The following is a 19,548-nucleotide window of genomic DNA, read 5'->3' on the forward strand; positions in this document are numbered from 1 at the left end:
AACCCATTGGTCTCAGGGTATTTCCCTAACGGTGAAACCACGAATCTCCAGATCTCAAAAAACGAATTGATAGAGACCAAGAAAAGCACCCATACCGATATTAAAATGAGATAGCCTATCTGAGCGTGACTCAAGTAAGAAGTCTGCTGCTCCTCCTCATAATATTCATCATCAGGCACTATCAATGGGAGAGGCTCATTCTTAGACATGAAGTGTATGCGTGAAACGTTTCAAGGTTACCACTTTTGAGCATAAGTTGGACCCGTACACCAGGAATGGCTGCAAAATGTATATGAGATCTATGATTATATATGAAAGTTCTAAACTATTCGTTGATGCTGACTTTAGTGCTTCCCAAAAGTTGGGGAGCAACTTCTTGGAGCCATGAAAGTTCTATAACAGAACAATTTCTTCCGTAAGCTTTGGCAGTGTACACAAACTCAATGTACATGATAGCATCGATGTTAGTCTTGCCAAATAAGTTTGAGGAAGGATGAATGCTGATAAGTTGGCCTGTGGAACAAGTTCTGAATGATCTGTCTGGCATTCCAATTGCAGTGTTCAAAGCAAATCCCTTCACAAAAGACTTGAGGATAGAGTCAGTGTCCATTGACTTCGAAAGTTGTCCAAAGTCGTCTTCATCATCACTTCCATTGTCCGGTTGATTAATGGAGAGTTGGCTTCGAAGTCTTCGAAGTTGCAGGTCTTTTTCTGTTTGAGAAATGGAATCATCTTGGTTGACTGTAGAAAACATGTAATCGGTGATCTGCTTCCGGACTCTCATGACATTCTTGAAGCCTTTGTAGCTGAAGAACAACTCTTTGCACCAAGCCTTCAATTCGGCTGTATTCTTAGAGTCATTGAGCTCTTTGAAGTAGTTAAAGTATTCCTTCAAGGCAATCAAATCACCCAGCTTGGCGCCCAATGGGCAATACTGCCTTCTTTTATAGTTAATTTCGTCTCGAAGATCGCCATTTCCAGTAACATTAAGAATTAAGTTTTCAACAGAAAGACAAGAAACAATATCAATAACCTCCTGAAGAACGCCATTGTTGAATGCTGCTATAAGAACCGCAGAAAGAGACGGGGGCAATGGCAAGACTGCCATCTTGTAACCAAGCGAGGTGATCCTGCCAGCTTCATCAAGTGCTCCCAAGAAATGCAAGGTATGAAGAGCTCCTAAAATTGCCTCTTTACCTGGGTGTTCAAGCCAAGTCCAATTTAAGAGGTCCTGAATTCCCATCTTCTTCAACGTTAAAATAGGAAGTATGATATCATTGCGAACAATTTCAGATTCTTGTTGCTTCGGTAACTTGTTATGGAAAAGCTTTTCAGAATAAAGCCTGAAAACCTTTCCAGCACTTTCTCTACCGGCACGACCAGCTCTTTGCTTTGCTGAGGCTTGAGAGATGGGGGTAGTAAGCAAAGTGGATAAACCAAGCAGGTGTCTCCATACCTTCACTTTCCTTAAACCGGAGTCAATGACATACTTTACACCGCTGACTGTGATGGATGTTTCAGCAATATTGGTTGCCAAAATGACTTTTCTTTTTCTTGGACCCAATTTCTCGAATATTTTGATCTGTTGAGCTGGAGACAATGCTGCGTAGAGTGGTAGGGCATTAATCATTGGTGCTTCTTTAGGTAGCTCAGGTGCTATAGTATTCAAAATAGTCACACAATTATCGATTTCCTCCTGGCCAGGTAGAAAACATAGGAAATCACCTTCCTCTTCGGACATGTTGATCTGGACGACTGTTCTAACCATAGTATCGACGATATCCTCCGATGAGCCACTAAGATAGTGCTTAGAAACAGGGTACATTCTTCCCTCCGCATATAACACTGGTGCATGGTCAAAGAATTTACTGAAAAGTTGAGCGTTCAATGTGGCAGACATGACGATCACTTTAAGATCTTTCCTTCTTCCACTTTGAATCAACTGCTTCAAAAAACCCAATGTAAGATCTGTGAGCACAGTTCTTTCATGCGCTTCATCAATAACGATTGTACTATATTTCGAAAGTTTATCATCTAACATGAGCTCTCTGATCAACATACCATCAGTAAGATAGTTCACCTTCGTTCTTGGCGATGTGACATTAGAAAAACGAACTTGATATCCAATTTCTTCACCTAATGGACAACCATATTCTTCACTGACTCTTGTGGCCAAGGAAGCTGCAGCCACTCGACGAGGTTGCGTGACGGCGATACGCTTCTTGTTGAGGGGCATCAAGAACTGAGGTATTTGGGTGGACTTACCAGAACCTGTCTCACCAATTACGACAACAACTTGGTTATTTTTCACGTAATCTGTGATTTTATCTTTATGGTGGTAGATTGGAAGAGTCTTTCTGACCTCTAATAATGCATTTGCCTTTTCATTAAGGGCAGCTCTAGAAACAGACCTGCGAGTCTGGAATGCAGAGCTCTCGTCGTCATCTTCATCGTCACTTTGGTCGTCGTAAAAAACAGCTCTTTTAGGTTTCTTCGAAGGCTTTTTGTTTTCGGAGAGTTGTTTTGTCTCAGTTTTTGGGGTTTGTTTCTGTTGCGTAACAGCACCATTCAGCTGCACATGCTCTTTCTTGTGCACTGTCTCTTTTGGTGTTTTAGGCGTTTGCTTCTCTTGAGGAGCCTCCTTTGGCTTTAGATCAGTCTCCTCTGCAGCTTCGTGAGCATCTGGTGGACTTACTTCAGCTATCGTAGGTTGTGGAGCAGACTCATCCTCATCAAACTTCGTCTTCTTGTTGACTCTTGTTGTACTAACGTCTGCTTCCTGAGCTAAAGGCTCCGCTGTTGACTTCTTCGATCTCTTCCTCTTTCTTTTCTTGGATCCAGAACCATCGGAACCTTCAGGTGCTGGTCCAGGAGACATGGTGCTGTAGAGGAAGCTGATAATAGAAGAGATGAGATGCGCGATGTGGTAGGCGAATAGTGGAGCTACACACTGAGCAGATTATGCACAAAAAGAGTTATTCTAGGGGTTGAAAACCTTCTTATTTCATAAAATTGCATCTGTGTCTGTTCGAATTTTCTTAGATTTAACCTTTTTTCCAAATCAATATTTGCCGAGATAAAGCCCGCTCTGCTGCTTATCCTACGAGTATACTACTTACTGAGATCGCGAACATTTCACCTCTAACTCATGATCAGATTACTCCACAGAAGAGGCCCAAGGATAGCAAGGACTCCCCTTAGGTCCTCTACAAATATCTGGCTCCAGGCTGGTAAAAGATTTCAGTCAGATATTCCTACGGTGGAACCTCCTCCAGAGACCATTTCCATTGTTCCTTCGGTGGCTGAACTTACGAAACAAGAGTATTACAAGACTGACCTTGAAGGTTCTTTGGTTGGCCATTTGCTTAATAGAGGCCTTGTGGAATCACTCACTAATGATGACTTGTACAAGCTTACCGAAGCCAATGGCAGGAAAATGAAGCTTTACTGTGGTGCTGATCCAACCGCCGAGTCATTGCATTTGGGTAACTTGCTCCCTCTAATGGTTCTTCTTCATTTTGTTTTGAGAGGCCATGATGCTGTGGGCCTTGTTGGTGGTGCTACAGGTGCTGTTGGAGATCCAAGTGGTAGACAGACTGAGAGAATGATGCTAGACAAGAAGGAAAGGACTACTAACGTGGAGAAGATTCAAGAGCAGATGCAAAACTTCTTGAAGAATGGTGTCAAATATGCTCAGTCAAGACACATAGAACCATCTGAAGTTGGTGACATCTCCAGTGCCAATAACGCATCATGGTGGAAATCGATTACTTTCCTCGATTTCTTGTCAACTTATGGAACTCATATTAGAATCTCTCAGATGCTTTCGAGAGACTCCATTCTGTCGCGTTTACAATCACAGCTGGGTCTCGGCTTTAACGAATTTGCCTACCAAGTCTTGCAAGCCTATGATTTCTGGCATTTGTTCAAGAACGAAGGCGTCAACATTCAACTTGGAGGCAATGACCAATGGGGTAACATCACGGCTGGTGTTGACTTGATCTCTAGACTCCAACGTCACTTCGGTGGTGCTGGTAAAGACGGTGCTGAACTTTCAGCTTATGGTATGACTGTTCCCTTGTTGACCACATCCTCTGGTGAGAAATTCGGCAAATCGGCAGGAAATGCTGTTTTTATCAGCAGCAAATTAACTACACCATATCAGTTATACCAATATTTCATCAACTCTCCTGATGATCTCGTGAGTAAGCTCTTGCGTGCCCTCACCTTGTTGCCAACCAAGGCTATCGATTCCGTGGTCTTGAAAAAGCATCAAGAAGATCCTGGTAACAGAATTGCACAGCGTGTGCTTGCTAGAGAAGTTGTGGATATGATTCACGGACCCGGAGTCGGTGATGAGATGGCTTATATTACTAGCTTTTTATTCCCCACCCCTGATCAGCCATTTGATGACGACATAACGGCTGACAAGTTGATTTCAAAGTTCAAGAATTCGGGTATTTTACAAAAAGTTCAACTCAGCTCTTTCCCAAATCCGGACGACATAAGAATGAGCACTTTGCTCTCGAAAATTTTCAATAAGTCGAAGAGTGAAACCAAGAACTTGATTAAAGGCGGTGGAATTTACTTTGGCGTTAATAGGGATCAATTTGTTGATCCAGACGATGTGGTACTTTTCGATAAAGAGAACCATTTGATTGATGGAAAGTTGTTCCTCATCAGATCAGGCAAGCAAAACTACTACGTCGTAGAAGTGACGGAATGATGGGACTGGTGATATATTTTGTACATAGTTTAAGCATCAGTGTTCAACACCTTATTTACTGCATCGATAACTTTTGAGAATACGGCCTTGTTGGCAGCAATGACACCCTTCGACTCTAACTGTCTGCCCTTACCGAAATCAAGTGGCTCACCAGTAACGTCACCAACTTGACCACCACTCTCATAAAGCAAAACATTTCCAGCGGCATGATCCCAGATCTTCTCTCTGTAGGTTTCACTAATAGGCAAACGCAAGTAAATGTCGGCCTGACCCTTTGCCAAAACACAGTACTTCACCTGCGAGTCCAAGTTGATAGTTTGTCTTGCGACTGTATCAGCATCGAATCCCAATTGCTGTTTAATCTGTGACTGAGTCGAGTGGGAAGAATGGCCCTTCTCTACACCCTCCACAACCCTCAAGGTGGCGGGTGATGTTTCACTCGTCATATTAATCTGCTGTTGATCCTTCAAAGGAGTAAATTCGTCAGTTTCAAAAAGCGGAGTATAGAAGGCTCCCACGCCAGTGACAGCAGAAAACAAGCCACCCTTGTTGCCAGATTGGATCTCATTCAGCGTAATGTGCTCAGGCAAATTTGGACAGCCGATGACTCCAAGAACAACCTTACCGTCTTCAACAAGAGCCAAGCATACGGCAAACTGGTCACCTCTCAAGAACCCTTTGGTACCATCGATTGGATCAAGAGCCCAGAAACGGCCCTTAGAACCACCTTCATAGTTACCCAAGTCAATGCTTTCGTAAACTTCGGTCAAGTCTTTAAGCTCTCCGAGTTCATCTGAAGATGCTTGAGTTTTTTGCTGTACCTCGTTCAAGATATCCAAGATTCTTTTGCTAAGTGCATTGGCCTCCTCAGACCCATCCTTCAATGACTTCGAGTCTTCCTCACCCACAATGTTATCTGAAGGGAAATTGAGCTTAATGGCATGATTAATTAAAGCTTGGGAGGCGTAGTCACCAATAGTCACAGGAGACTTGTCATTCTTGATCTGAGTTCCACTCTTGGAGGTTTCAACAATGGAGTCACTGAGTCCTTTAGTGAGCACGGAGGCCCTCTTGACAGCAAGAGAAGCAATCTTCAATTCTTTCGCATAAGGGTGATCTGAGGCAACCATTTTCAGGGACTGAGCTATTTTGATAAAACGGGATAACCACAATGCTGCAACGGCGAATACGATAAAGAAAAGGTATCTAACTCTATTCATACCATTTGCCAGGCGTGCGTGCACGTGAGGCTTATTGAACATTTTTATGTAGTAGATGTATAGCCCAGCTACAGGACATGATTTGCACCCACTTCCTGCGATAGGATTAGAATGTATCTTTATCTATTGAATCTAATAAATAGGCATTATTGCCTTGGTCGTGGGGCATTAAGCTTGATTACTGGACAACGAAGTCTTTCACGTTGAACTTGTGAGAGGAGACACCCATCAGGCTGATGTACTCCTTGGTCTCGTCGGATAATCTCTTCGTGGTCTCATCATCCCAGTTGAATTCGGCCTTCATGATGGAAACAACACCGTCAACGGCACTCAAGGCTTCTCTGGCGTTCAAGAAAGCCAATCTGGTTCTTCTGGCCAAGAAGTCAAGAGGGTGTCTGATGTACTCGTACTTCAAGGAGTACTTCAACTCAGCAATAGTGAATGGCTCGTCGAAAGACTGGTAGGACAAAATAGTACCTTCAGTGTTTTCTTCTGAGTTAGGAAGGAATTCGTGAGTGGCAGCCAAAGTAATTGGCAATTTGTTGTAGTCGTTCTGCTGGTACAACTCCAAAATGAGGGCAGCTCTGGAACCGTAGTTGTGACTCAAGTGCTTAGCCAACTTCAATGGAATCTTGTACTCGTGGATCAAACGGGCAGAGTAGTTCTTAGAATAGTCCTCACCACCAGCAAGCAAGATGTTGTTAGTCTGACAAGGCTTCAAGTTCTTACCGCCAAAGTCGTACTTCTTGACCAAAGTGTCAACGGTTTCCTGGGCCATCTCTCTGTAGGTGGTCCATTTACCACCAGAAATGGTGAGCAAACCAGAGTCAGAGATAGTGATCAAGTGGGAACGGACCAAGCCCTGGGTACCAGCGTTCTCCTTACCCTTTGGAATCTTGGCAGGATCACGAACCAATGGTCTGATACCAGACCAGGCAGACAAAACATCCTCTCTGTCAACAGGGAACACAATGTACTTTTGCAATTCACCCAAAATGTCAGTAATTTCCTCTTCGGTTGGAACTGGGTTGTATGGAACATTCTTCAATGGAGTATCAGTGGTACCAGCGAGAACCTTACCTTGCCATGGCAAGAAGAACATGACTCTGCCATCAGAAGTGGAAGGATCCAACAAACCCATAGAGGAAGGACCGTAGTATTCAGGCAAAACAATGTGGACACCAGAGGATGGAACAACCATTCTTGGGGCCTGCTCCTGCTGAGGAGGCAAGCCCTGAGGGTCAGCATCCATTTCCAAGAGTTTATCAGCAAAAGGACCAGTAGCGTTAACAGTAGCGGTAGCCTTGATTCTGTATTCTTCACCGGTTTCCTTGTCAACAGCAAGGGCACCAACCAACTTACCATCTTCCTTGATCAACTGCTTGACATCCATGTAGTTCAAGATAGTCGCACCGTGGTCGACAGCGGTGACAGCCAAAGTAGCGTTAAATCTAGCATCGTTAAAAGTACCATCGTGGTAAACACAAGCAGCCTTAATGTTAGCAGTGTCAATCATAGGAGCAATAGCACCAAAAGTTTCAGCGGAAAACACGGTAGAAGATCTCAAGTTCTGGTGACCGGCAAACCAGTCGTACATTTTGCAGCCAACGAAGAAGTAAGGAACCTGCCACCACTTGTAGACGGGAATCATGATAGGGAGCACGGAACACAAGTGAGGAGCGGTTCTAAGCATGTTACCTCTTTCGTTCAAGGCCTCAATGACCAAATCCAACTGGTCCTTGGAAAGCTGGAAGATAGCCTTTTCCAAGTATCTGACACCACCGTGAGCCATCTTGGTAGACTTCGAGGAAGTACCAGAAGCAAAGTCATCTCTTTCCAAGAGACAAACATTGAGACCACGGGTGGCAGCGTCCACGGCGGTACCGGTACCGGTAGCACCACCGCCAACGATCAACACGTCGAATTTTTCAGTCTTCTTGACGGTCTTCAAGAGCTCATCTCTCGAGGGAGGAGTATCGAGCTTCTTACGAAGAGGCTCATAGGAGTTCTTGTAGTTTGAAGGGTTTGGGGTCTTGACGAAATCAAGGTAGACGACGCCGGCGCCGACCACCGAGGCAGAGGCGGCGGCGGTCTTGAAGAATGTTGACTTGAAGAAGCGAGACATTCTAGTTGGCCCTACTTTGAGTTAATGACAACAACAAAAAAAAGAGTGGTTGCTTTTTGGGTAACACGAAGTATTTAGAAGGAAAGAAAAGAAGAAGAAGAAAAAAAAAATGTACAGCAATGGTGACGTGAAAAGTCGAGGGTAGTGGGGCAGCACAAAGCAGCAGCAGCAGCAGCACACTAACAAACAGGCAGGCAGAGAGCGACCGAAAAAAAAAAAATTAAGCAAACGGCGGTCAGGCCCGGTAGAGGGAAAAACCGGTGCTGCAAATCGCGTGGGCCCCCAGTTCCGGATCAGACCCTCCGAAGACAATCGAAAAGAAAGAGATTTGGCCGGTGGTCCCTCTATGCTCTGCCCGTTGCGTGACCGTCTAGAAATTGGTGGTGTTCCTATGAATCCTAATTGGACTTTGCCTGAGACATCGGCTGCAAATTACCATTGGTGGCCCCGAGGATGCGCTAGCTGTACGGCGGCTGGGCATATGCTCGCGCCCACTGGCAGTGAGCTGGTGCCATGGGGCTTTTCGGGGGGAGCACGCAGGCAGACAGGCAGGGAAAAAAGCATTGTGTGAAGCAAACGTTATGGTCGTTTTTCCGGTCGCGCTAACCGTATGAGCGGGACAAAGCACAAGCGAGACAGCCGTATGGCGGGGGATGTAGTTGAAAAGAGGGGCAGAAGAAAGCCAACGGTTTTTATTGATTTGCATTGATATCATTCTGTTGGTGAGAAGGTTGCCTTTTGTTTTGTTTCGAATGGTGTGGTGTCTGGGGCTACTAGTGCACTGGTTTGGTATCTAATTTCGTTCCTCGGTATAGGTCGCACCAACGGAGCCCTGGGGATGCCTAGACATGCCATAGCCATTGATCCGCACACTATCATGTGATTGCGACCCGTGTGTGCTGCTAATCTGGCAGCGGCAGTGCTCCAGTGCATCTGGGGTACAGGGAAAGGGTTCTTAGGCCACTCAGAAGTCGTAGATAACAAGCCTGGGTGAGTCTTTGGAGGTGTGGAGGGTGGAAAAATCCAGTGGGTGCGAACGAAAAAAAAGCCGGCACCAGCGCCCGCCGCTCGTACCGTGTGAGGCGGGCCCATGAATATGGGACAATATGGAGTGAGACGATGATATTTTTGGTAGTTGACGGGGCTCGTGGGGTTTGCTTTTCTTTGCTGGTTTTTTTTTTTTTTTTTCGCTACGTCGGTTATTAGGGCTGGTGCAGAAAGACTACTTTTTCACAAGTTCCACCCGTATTAAACCGTTATGCTTCTCTGGGAGCGTGTTCGCTTGGCTGCGAAAAAAACAGAAAAAAAATAAAAAGAATTGGCTGCACCTGGCTGCCACCGGAAAAATAAGGAAAATCCTGGAAAGCTTACTGGACACGGGCTACGGATGTCCTTGTTGTTTTAACTTTATATTTATTTCTTCTTTTAAAAAGTTTGTTTCTCGTAGAATGTGTTGCTTCAAAGCGGAGACTGAAAATGGGGTAAAGTATAATTGCTTGTTTGTCCAATTATCTGTAGTACTTTTGTGGTTTGCTTGCTTTGTGGTACACCAGAGTGGGCACGGTGCCCCTTTCGCGGTTTGGTTGCAAAATTGCGATTCTCTTGAGAAAGATAAGAATCGGGCGGGAGTTTAGAGTTTAGGATTGAAAAAAAAAAAAGTAAAAGAGAAAAGAAAGTAAGTATAAGATTTTCATGGCAACAAAAAAAAAAAAAAAGTAAATCAGGGAGGAAATACGAGGCGACCGGGGGAAGTGGGCTGTGATTCAATTAGACTAACTTTGTGGAAGTTCAGCGCCACAGACAGAGCCATGAGGGTATGGAATGTGCGTACTAGACTAAAAGGTAGATTTAGAATGATGTGCCAAGGATTCGCAAATTGCACGCTGTAGGAAATATGCTTTGCTTGGGAAAGGCAGTCTCTGCTGAAGAGACATACTGGTGATCTTAGATAAGGGGAGCTCGCCTTAATACTGTACTGAGATTCTCACTTGTTCTCCACTTATAGATTACAGTATGGAGGTAGACTTCAAGGTGAGAGTCAACAAAACAAAGAATCCTTCAGCAGATCTAGTTTCGTATCTTCCGAATTCCACTTATCACAATTTGGCGCCAGATCATTAAGTTGTCGATCACTTCGACATGGTTTTAGTCTATTTCCGGAGCTTTTCTACACTAGCTCCGGTTTCGCAGCCACTGTCTAACGACAAATACAACGAAACAATCACAAATTTTCGAATCTAAGGTTCCTGAAAGAAGATCCATTTCACCCTTATTTCCAGATTCTGCCTTTTGCGCTTTCGTCATACTAATGCCTATACTTTCTATATTCCGTTGGGTTGGAGGTCTCCTCACATGCAGTCTTGTGACGTAGAACATACAATATCCAGATACGACCTCACCACCTCCTACTATCATGGACTCTTTATCTGACGAACAGCGAAGTGTGCTCGACGAGTTTGTGGCAATCACGAACGTATCGCTTGATGACGAAGACAAGGCTGATAAGAGCGTTATCTTGCTTCAAAACCATAGCTTCAACTTGAACAATGCTGTTCTTTCATACTTTGAGAATGGTCTAGATAACGTGCAAAGAAACCCTAGTCCAATAGAGGAACCTATACCGCTGGACCTGCTGGCCTCAGGATTCGAGCGCTTTGAGTCGGCAGCTGTGCATCGGAATCTTCATGATGAGTTTGCTTTAGACGATTTGTTGCCAAAACTACCCAAGGCTCCAAAGGTGAGTAATCACTGGCAGTTCGATCTAGGTATTCATATGTCTAAAAAAGCATTTGCAAACAACGAAAAGGCTGGAGAAAGCAGTTCTCCTCTGGATACTTCTTCTCGCAAGCCTTCCATCCTATGGATCATACTTTTAATCATACCCCGGGCATTTTCTATGCTCTTTTCTTTCTTAAAGTTCATGTTAGGATGGAACACGTCCCCACTATACAAGACTCTTCCGAGCCTGTTTAACTGGGACAAATATGATGAAGATTATGATGTCGTTAGCAATGCAGAAGGAATCAATCGTGAAGAGCTCCACATAAGGACCGCTGAGTTTAACAAGTGCCACGAGGAGAGTCAAAAGGACTTCAAGTTTCTTACAACCATCTTGGTGGACGATTCATCCATTGCATTTGTCCGCAATCTCCTCCAATCCCCTCATTTGAAACTGCTATTAGAGGAATGCCCGGACCATGAGATCTACGTGGCGAACATTAACAAAAATCCTGAGGCCTTCGAGGTGGCCCAAACTTACAGAGTGAGAAGGCTTCCATACGTAATGCTTCTTGGAAATGTTACAAGAAATCCACAGGTGATGTCATCCATGTCGATTATTTACAAATCTAATCTTTTGTACGATAGTGAAGATGAAAACCAGCAGCTTGTGGATAAAGTCATCCGTAACTTGAAAAAGAGCGTCACCCATTACAATCCACAGCTTGTCTCAAAGCGTTATGATAAACAAGAAATGGAATTGAGTCGACTTCTTAAGGAGAAGCAAGACGAAGCGTACTTGGAATCACTTGCGCAAGATAGAGAGAAGAAACAAGAAAAGCAAAGAAAGCAAGAAGAGGAGCAGCTGAAGAAAGAATTAGAAGAGATAAGAACAAGATTCATTCACACCTTGATCAAAAGCAACTGGTTCGAAGAGCAAATTAAAAGCATAGCTCCCAAGGAGCTGGTCAGAGTATCGTTAAAGATTCCAGATGGCCGCCGTGTGATTCAAAAATTCCCAAAAGCAGTTCCAGTGGTAGCTTTATACTTATTCGTTGAAACGCAGCTATTCCAGCAGCCTGAAGAGGGTGAGGTTGAAGAGTCTGAGTTGACAATTGAGGAGTTCTGCAAGCAGTTCGACTTCAATTTCGAGTTGTTCAAGCCTTTCCCTAAAGCTGTTTTACCATGCAGCCAACAGACCATTGAAGAATACAACGAATTAAAGCTGGGAGACAATATCATGGTGGAGTATCTTGGTGGTGAAAGTGACGAAGACGAAGATGGAGAGGAGTAGTAGAGCATAGCAAAGGTTGCAAAACGAGTTCCTAATTATGCGTTGATTACCGCGCAATAAGCACTGTGGCCAATCTACCGATAGGAACCAGGCAAATCTAATATACAAGTTCATTTACTTCAGCAATGATAAGAAAGAGACATAATTATGAGTTTTTTGTCGCTCTTGTAATCTTGCTTTCACCTCTATTATCACCAACGTGAACCGTTTCACACAATAGTCATGACCTAATTGCATACAAAGTCACTTACAGTGCGCCTAATATATGTGTGCTGTAAGCGGGGCTTGGCACATAGTAACACTATTGAGTCTGCGACAATCTACATATACTTCCTCTTTCTACGCCGTCAAAGACCTCTTCCAAAGCAGCAAATATACCGACCATGGCCAGTCGTCAGTCCAGATTAGAGGCCGAAAAGTTGGCCATCATCCAGAAGTCCATGTCAAGGGGCCGTTCCAACTCCCCTTCCAATAGCAATAGCAGATCCTCGTCTACCCTGAATGACGAGTTCAACAATAAAGATATCAAGTGGTCCATCACCAACCATGACCCACTGGAGCGGTTAAGGGACCCCAACGAGCGGGGTGATGATGAGGATACCGCCAATGCTCTTTGGGAAAACGAAATGTCTGAAGAGGAACATATCAGTGATGACGACGATAACGAGAAGTTCCAGTACGACGGAACCGGCAACATCTTGCCTAACTACGCATGTCAAGACGAAAAGATTCTGGAAATCTCTACCATCTTGCAGCACTCCAACTTGAATGACAGACAGACGATTAAGAAGCTTGAGGAGTTGACCGCTACCGAGAGAGCGGTGGCCAACGCTCGCAACATCGGCAACGATGTAGATCTCGATGTGGTTGAAAAGCTCACCCAGAACAAGCATGCTCTTACTGGTAAAGATGGCTTGGACCTCTACAACTCTGATCAGGATGCCGAGTCCAGAAGACAGAAGTTGGAAACATACCAGGCTTACAGGCGAAAGATCATTGACCAAGAGAACGAGCAATTGCGTGGGCAACACAGTGCAAACTCTGGGAAGAAGGAACCAGGACTGGAGAATGATAGCCAAGATACTGAAGGCTTTTTGGCACCCTACACATCTGCCGTGGAGGATAAATTGGACTCCGAATTTGCATCCCAATTGAACGAGACAATCAAAGAAGGCGAAGTGGATTCGAACATCTCTCACTCAAGAGTTATCCAGACAATCACCCGTGGTAACTTTTTCCAGCTCATCAATCCAAAGGTTAAGCCCAAGATGTTCCTTCTTTGTATGGACTTTAGTCCCGAATCCATCTTTGCACTTGAGTGGTGTTTAGGTACTGTGTTGGTCGATGGCTCTGTCTTATTCATTGTCTGTGTTATTGAAGATAACGATGCCAACCATAACTTGAAGGGTAACTCGCCAAATGAAAGAGAATCTGCCAGACTCAATATGCTTAACCGTGCAAAGCAACAAGTGTTGAACTTGTTGAAATTGACAAAGCTACAAATCCACATCGTCATTGAAATCATTCATCATCCAATACCTCGTCACCTTATCTTGGAGTTTATCGATAACCTCCAACCAACGTTGGTTGTGGTCGGCTCTAAGGGACTGAGTGCTATCAAAGGTGTCTTGTTAGGTTCATTGTCGAACTACTTGGTCACCAAATCTACTGTCCCAGTGATGGTAGTAAGAGAGAAATTGAAGAAGATAAACAGATTCAAGAACGGCTCTTCCATCTTCTCCAACAACATCAAGCCGTTGACCTTGTCTGAAGCTAGAGTTGATTAACTGTGTCACTTTTACTTCTGCTGCGTTATTATGCTAAACTTTATAATTTTCATATACGAAATTACGAGTATCTATTACCACACCTGAAACCATAACCGATAACCCAATGCCCAAATAAATGTTTCTAGCCCCAAATGCCAATGATGTCCCAAGGAAATGACTAAAGAAAAAGCTCAGTGAAAGCCCGTTTACCACGAGAGAACTGATGAGAGCAGCCACTGGCGGGACATCTACGCGGAGCGCTGATAAGAGGATTATCGAGCGATATCTGCGTGGTTTGCTTTTTTGGACGGCGCCCAGGTGGTCGATTACCGATATTCTTGATACATCTACCGCAGAACACATGTCCACATTTAGCCACAAAGACACGTTTTGAAAGTGCACGATCGGCTTCAAGACACTGTGTCATACAAAACCATGGCGCTTGTACCTGAAACTCTTTGGCATATTTCTCGAGATCTTTGTCGTACTTTGGGTTGGGTTTGAAGTCATCTGGAATCCCCTCACCCAACTGTATACCGCAAAGTTCACATAGCAAGTTGTCTTTGGGATCGATATTTGTCGTATGAAGATTGTCTTCCTCTTTGGCTTCTCTCTTCTTTTTCTGAAGGGCATCACGGTTGAAAATCTTCTCCTTCTCAATCTTTCGGTCAAGAGCCAGTTCATCTTCACGCTCTAGACGAGCAAAGATGGAGCTTGAAATCTCGTCATCGTCCTGGGATTGAATCATATCAAGAAAAGATCTCTGGTGTTCTTGTGGGAGATCAAAGAAACTAAGAGGTCTGGTAAACCTATGGCCTGTCTCGCCAGAGACTCTTCTTCTGAGGCGGCGCATAAACTCACGCCCAAAGAGATGCCTTTGTCGGCGTGGTGGCGCTGGGGTTGGAGGTGTATGTGATGAATCTCTACTGTTGTAAGGTTCTTCTTCCACAGGGACAGCTTCCATAGGAGCACCTGGGTATTGAATAGTAGGGGGAACCATTCTTGTCTGGCCCGTAATTTGTAAATCATCATCTTCCACGGGAGGCGCTTGGGCTTCTCCCACTATTTCTAGTTCATCATCGGAGTTATCCAGGCCCGCATCGCTGAGTACTTCTATTATACTGTCCCGCCGCTGTTGGTCACTGGAACTCAGCTCTATGGCGATATCTTCGTCACTTTCAACTTCTATTATGCTCGAACGCCGCCTTGTCGTCGGCTGTTTTGTTTCTTGCTCACTCATCTAGTCGTAGAAGTGGAATGTTGAGTAGAATATGTTTCATGCAAGATTTTAGTTTTCGAATTCAAAGGCTTCAGCCTGAAAGGAAATGCTTGGTAGGGGCAAAATTTGATTGTGGAAAGAAGCGTGGTACTGAGCTTGATGTAAGCAGTTCGCTGACCAACTGGGTACCTGGCAGGGTGATACCGCTTACAGGTGGGTTGTGCACGTGACCGAATTTGCACTTAAAACCGCTTCGATGTCCACCGGCGATGATGGGAGGCAAACGAGAAGCAGGGGAAAATAATAAGGTGGAAGAAGAAAGAAGGAGTAAAATGCGACCTTGATCTGGTTGATGTTTGCCATCTTATATTTCCAGCCGGGATTTTGTTTACTGCGCTGCGTTCTGTTTTGCCTGCCTAGAAGGCATGGGAGATCAGCGCTTATCATTCTACTTGAACTTTTCTTAACTGTCTTTTGTTTGATTATATCAATGAATGCAAATCTGCCTAAAATACATGGTATGCCCGCTCGATGCTTCCCTATTTTGGGTAATTTTCAACCCGCAGTTTATTTCTTCAAACCGCTTCTAACGTAACGTCCAACGACGACACAGTGATCTCTTTCATAAGGTTCCAAAGTCAACTGCTCCAAAGGTTTGATTCTCTCCTCTCTCAACTTCTGGACCTCTCTGGCGAAGACGGTCTCAGCATCAACAGTGGAGTCAATACAGTTGGCCTTGATGGAGATGACAACGGTACCTTGGTCCTTCAAGAACAAGTGGGAGTTCAAGGCAATAATACGAGCCTGATCAGGCTGGGCCACATCGGCAAACACAGCGTCAACCATACCGATCAACATACGGTACTTCTGTGGGTGACGAGCATCGTCAATGATTGGGATGACGTTTGGTCTCTTCTTGGCCATAGAGATCAACTCTCTACCTGGACGGTGGGAGAACTCAACGGCGAAGACCAATCCATCTGGACCAACAACATCGGAAACGTGGGAAACGGAGGTACCGGAAGCAGCACCCAAGTACAAGACCTTCTTGCCTGGAGCAATACCCAACTCATCGATACCACCCATGATACCGGCAGCCAACTTGGATCTGAAAGGATTCCAAACACGGTACTCAATCTTGGTTGGAGCAGCACCCTCCTCCTTGGCTGGCTCGTCAATGGCAATTCTCTTCTCGCCGTACACAGACTCACCTGGGGCCATGTTCTTGGTGACCAACAAATCCTCCTTACCTCTGGCAATGAAGACACCAGCGTGTCTGTGAGGCTCGATGACAACCTTGGCACCACCCTTAGCACCACCTCTGGCACCACCACGGCCACCTCTGGCGCCACCACGGCCGCCTCTAGCACCTCCACGAGCACCACCTCTGGCACCGCCTCTAGCACCACCTCTAGCGCCACCTCTGGCACCGCCTCTTGGAGCAAAACCGCCTCTGGATCCGCCTCTGGCGCCACCACGGGCACCGCCTCTGCCGCCTCTAGTTGGGAAAGACATTTTATATGTGGGTTTAAGTTGTTGTATAAGGTACAGAAGGTGAAAATTAGGAAAAATTTTTCTACAGTAGGTGCGATTCTTAGGAGATGCCGGTGCGGGTAACCCTTGAAACTGGCTAAACCAACAGCACTATCGACCTGGCCAGACAATTTTATGAAGGTTTTAAGGGCTAAGATAGCTTTTTAAATGGTGATTTAATCTTTTAAAATGCTTTTGGATCAGCTAAATCAACCGAAGGTTGTCAAAATGGACGATACTGGCCAAAAGGAGATTGAAAAAGACCTCAAATGGACTTTATGAATCTTACGGAGCACTAAAAAAAAAATTAAGACCATCATACGAATTGGGAAACTTCAAAGAAGCTAGTGAGCTACATCCTGCCGATTTTTATTTTGTATGTTGAAGATTGGATATCCCAAAGTCGAAGCATCATTGGAGAAAACGATGCCCATCGTGCGGCACGAATTTGACTATGGACTTGCCTAATTGAGAAGGCCTATTCACGTATCTCACCCCACACAAATCCAAAAGCCCCCAAACTTGGTCCTCACACCCGGTGACCCTACTGAAACAATTTCATCAAATTTAAAGTTTATTTATTTTGTCTAAATGGACAAAACTGTGACCTTTGGTTGATAGTCGTTTCATGACTGCACATAATGCTGTCGTTAACCAGATTAGGCATGGAGTCGACCATTCGAAACCGCTGCGTATGCAACTTTGACTGCGATCGATAAGCCTATCTTTCTATCTCCACCAGCATGTCTTTCCACACTATCTCTATAGTGGTTGGCACTTTAGTATGTGGATGCCTTAACTCGCTTCTTACCAAGTATCAAGACAACCAATGCGTGGAAAATTGCTTGGATCCAGACGTGACAAAGCATAAGAACTTTGAACAACCTGCCATTCAGACTCTCCAGATGTTCATTGGTGAACTTGGCATTTACATTGTTTATTATATTCTTTATAAGTCTCCGTTTGCTAAGAGATCTCAATACCAAGCGTTGAATGAAGACTCCCGTCCAGCGCTGAAAAGCCACAGTTTGATTCTTGCAATTCCGTCAGTGTGCGATATGTTGGCCACGACTTGTATGAATGTTGGCTTGATTTATACCCCAGTTTCCATTTTCCAAATGACCAGAGGAGCTATTGTGCTTTTCGTTGCTGTTCTTTCGGTTCTATTTTTGAAGCGCAGAATAAGACCTTTGGAGTGGATCTCTTTGGTCATTGTTACTTTGGGTATTGGAATTGTGGGGTACTCAGGAAGTAGAGGAAGCTCCGCCAAAGCTGCCGTCGAAGAACCTGCCCTCGTTATCTTCGGCATGTCTTTAATTATTTTGGCTGTCTCTCTTCAAGCGGTTCAGTTTGTTGTTGAGGAGAAGATTCTTGCTAAGTACCATTTCACTCCTTTGCGTTTGGTTTACACTGAGGGTTTCTTTGGTGTTGTCATTTTGACCACCTCGTTGATCTTGCTTAATTTCATCGTTGGACTGCTTCAGCTGAAGAAACAATTCCACGACTCGCCATTCAATTTGCACGAGTCTTTATCCCAGACATTCTCGCTGCGTGAAGTGCTTTTATCGTCTTTTGCAATCATGATTTGTATTTCATCGTTCAACTTTTGCGGGGTCTCGCTTACCCAGGAACTCTCAGCTACAGCAAGGTCCACTATTGACAGCTGCAGAACACTTTTAGTGTGGCTTTTTGCTATGGTCTTGGGTTGGGAATCATTCAGCTTCTTACAGTTCTTCGGGTTTGCCACCCTTGTTTTCGGTACCCTTTGCTTTAACGGTGTTCTTCAACCTGAAGATTGGAAATTTGTTCCTGAATTCCTTAAAGATCAAGAGCATAAAAACGTTAGACTCATTGATGTTGTGGATGAGCCTGTCGAGAGAATGTGAGGCAATGGCTGCGAAAACCACTGTCATGTGGTGCATCAATCCATGCCCTCCGAGAAGAAGAGGAGAAAAAGAAAAAGGCAGCTAACGTTGGCCATAAGTTTCAATAAATTCCCAAGTAGTCATTTTTATTTCTCTGCCTTTCCTCTCTGTAAATTTCTTGATTCAACACAGGGAAGGCTTCCATTTCGTGTGTATTCCTGCACCTACCCAAATATCGACAACCAATATCTCGCTCGCTTACCTTGAAGTAGTATTGCCACCTGAAGAACCAAACAAGATGGTATGTCAATTGGACCTTACACAAACCATGAATTTCTTATACTAACCACAGTCATTACGTATTGTTCCGGAAAAGACGAACCCCTCTTCTGTGTCTACGACCACTTTTGGTGAAGTCTCAGAAAACACGCCAGCATTACAAGATACCTTGAGAGCACAACAAGGTCCATTGAATATCGCTTCTCAGTTGAACAACCGCCATCCTTTAGAATCCAGAATCCAGAATTGGGAAAAGACGCAACAAGATATCAGAATGGAAACCTACAGACGTGTGTTTGGTGCTGGTGAACCAATCCGTAGAACCATGGAGATGGATCTTGTTGAGGCCACTGACTTCAAGCCACAGGTTCTTGGAGGCTCTGACACGTTGCATAAAGATATTTTGATGAACAGGGAGTCCACTGTTGACTGGGAAGACATTTACAAGGGCGGCTTTGAGTCTGGAAGAAATGTCCCAGACTTCCACTGTGAGATGGAGAAGAAGCTTGGAATCTAGATGAATACGGTTTCAGAATAAGGTCAGAATGTCTACGAATATACAAAGTTACGAATGAAGAAAGACGGCGCGTAGACGAGCCTGATTAGTGTCCTATGCCTTTGAGCGAACGGATGAAGATACCCCGATATTATTATCTAAACGAACTGGGGATGAATGATGTGTGGTTATTATGATTTTGGAACTTTAAGGCAACCATGGCTCACAGTAGTCTTAAAGGCACGAGCAAGCTATATAGGGACAAAAGCGAGCGTACATCGATCCAAGGTGTCCAGACTTTGCC

General features: G+C 44.6%; 9 protein-coding genes across 9 annotated transcripts; 4 read left to right on the plus strand and 5 right to left on the minus strand. All coding sequences in view use genetic code 12, as the record gives it.

The window, feature by feature from the left end:
* Positions 1–325: 325 nt before the first annotated feature.
* CXQ85_001792 (RNA helicase) lies at positions 326–2,878 on the minus strand (the record flags this gene model as incomplete). The annotated part of the gene is made up of 1 exon (XM_025485488.1): positions 326–2,878. One exon carries the CDS (start codon positions 2,876–2,878, stop codon positions 326–328), a length of 2,553 nt encoding a protein of 850 aa, XP_025340953.1.
* Positions 2,879–3,148: 270 nt separating this feature from the next.
* On the plus strand, positions 3,149–4,726 carry CXQ85_001793 (tyrosine--tRNA ligase; the record flags this gene model as incomplete). The annotated part of the gene is made up of 1 exon (XM_025485489.1): positions 3,149–4,726. The coding sequence occupies one exon, from the start codon at positions 3,149–3,151 to the stop codon at positions 4,724–4,726; it is 1,578 nt and encodes a 525-aa protein (XP_025340954.1).
* Positions 4,727–4,755: 29 nt separating this feature from the next.
* On the minus strand, positions 4,756–5,856 carry HAL22 (Hal22p; the record flags this gene model as incomplete). The annotated part of the gene is made up of 1 exon (XM_025485490.1): positions 4,756–5,856. One exon carries the CDS (start codon positions 5,854–5,856, stop codon positions 4,756–4,758), a length of 1,101 nt encoding a protein of 366 aa, XP_025340955.1.
* A 268-nt stretch (positions 5,857–6,124) lies between these two features.
* GUT2 (glycerol-3-phosphate dehydrogenase) lies at positions 6,125–8,071 on the minus strand (the record flags this gene model as incomplete). The annotated part of the gene is made up of 1 exon (XM_025485491.1): positions 6,125–8,071. One exon carries the CDS (start codon positions 8,069–8,071, stop codon positions 6,125–6,127), a length of 1,947 nt encoding a protein of 648 aa, XP_025340956.1.
* A 2,413-nt stretch (positions 8,072–10,484) lies between these two features.
* On the plus strand, positions 10,485–12,083 carry CXQ85_001796 (uncharacterized protein; the record flags this gene model as incomplete). The annotated part of the gene is made up of 1 exon (XM_025485492.1): positions 10,485–12,083. The coding sequence occupies one exon, from the start codon at positions 10,485–10,487 to the stop codon at positions 12,081–12,083; it is 1,599 nt and encodes a 532-aa protein (XP_025340957.1).
* A 383-nt stretch (positions 12,084–12,466) lies between these two features.
* CXQ85_001797 (Imp2'p) lies at positions 12,467–13,870 on the plus strand (the record flags this gene model as incomplete). The annotated part of the gene is made up of 1 exon (XM_025485493.1): positions 12,467–13,870. One exon carries the CDS (start codon positions 12,467–12,469, stop codon positions 13,868–13,870), a length of 1,404 nt encoding a protein of 467 aa, XP_025340958.1.
* Positions 13,871–14,124: 254 nt separating this feature from the next.
* HEX3 (SUMO-targeted ubiquitin ligase complex subunit) lies at positions 14,125–15,092 on the minus strand (the record flags this gene model as incomplete). Its single annotated transcript, XM_025485494.1, has 2 exons — positions 14,125–14,138; positions 14,183–15,092. 2 exons carry the CDS (start codon positions 15,090–15,092, stop codon positions 14,125–14,127), a joined length of 924 nt encoding a protein of 307 aa, XP_025340959.1.
* Positions 15,093–15,638: 546 nt separating this feature from the next.
* Positions 15,639–16,586, minus strand: NOP1 (rRNA methyltransferase; the record flags this gene model as incomplete). Its single annotated transcript, XM_025485495.1, has 1 exon — positions 15,639–16,586. The coding sequence occupies one exon, from the start codon at positions 16,584–16,586 to the stop codon at positions 15,639–15,641; it is 948 nt and encodes a 315-aa protein (XP_025340960.1).
* Positions 16,587–17,347: 761 nt separating this feature from the next.
* CXQ85_001800 (uncharacterized protein) lies at positions 17,348–19,265 on the plus strand (the record flags this gene model as incomplete). The annotated part of the gene is made up of 2 exons (XM_025485496.1): positions 17,348–18,475; positions 18,822–19,265. The coding sequence occupies 2 exons, from the start codon at positions 17,348–17,350 to the stop codon at positions 19,263–19,265; spliced, it is 1,572 nt and encodes a 523-aa protein (XP_025340961.1).
* Between the last annotated feature and the right edge of the window lie 283 nt (positions 19,266–19,548).

This window comes from Candidozyma haemuli (assembly GCF_002926055.2).
Source record: "Candidozyma haemuli strain B11899 chromosome Unknown C_2014730914, whole genome shotgun sequence".
Taxonomy (NCBI): domain Eukaryota; kingdom Fungi; phylum Ascomycota; class Pichiomycetes; order Serinales; family Metschnikowiaceae; genus Candidozyma; species Candidozyma haemuli.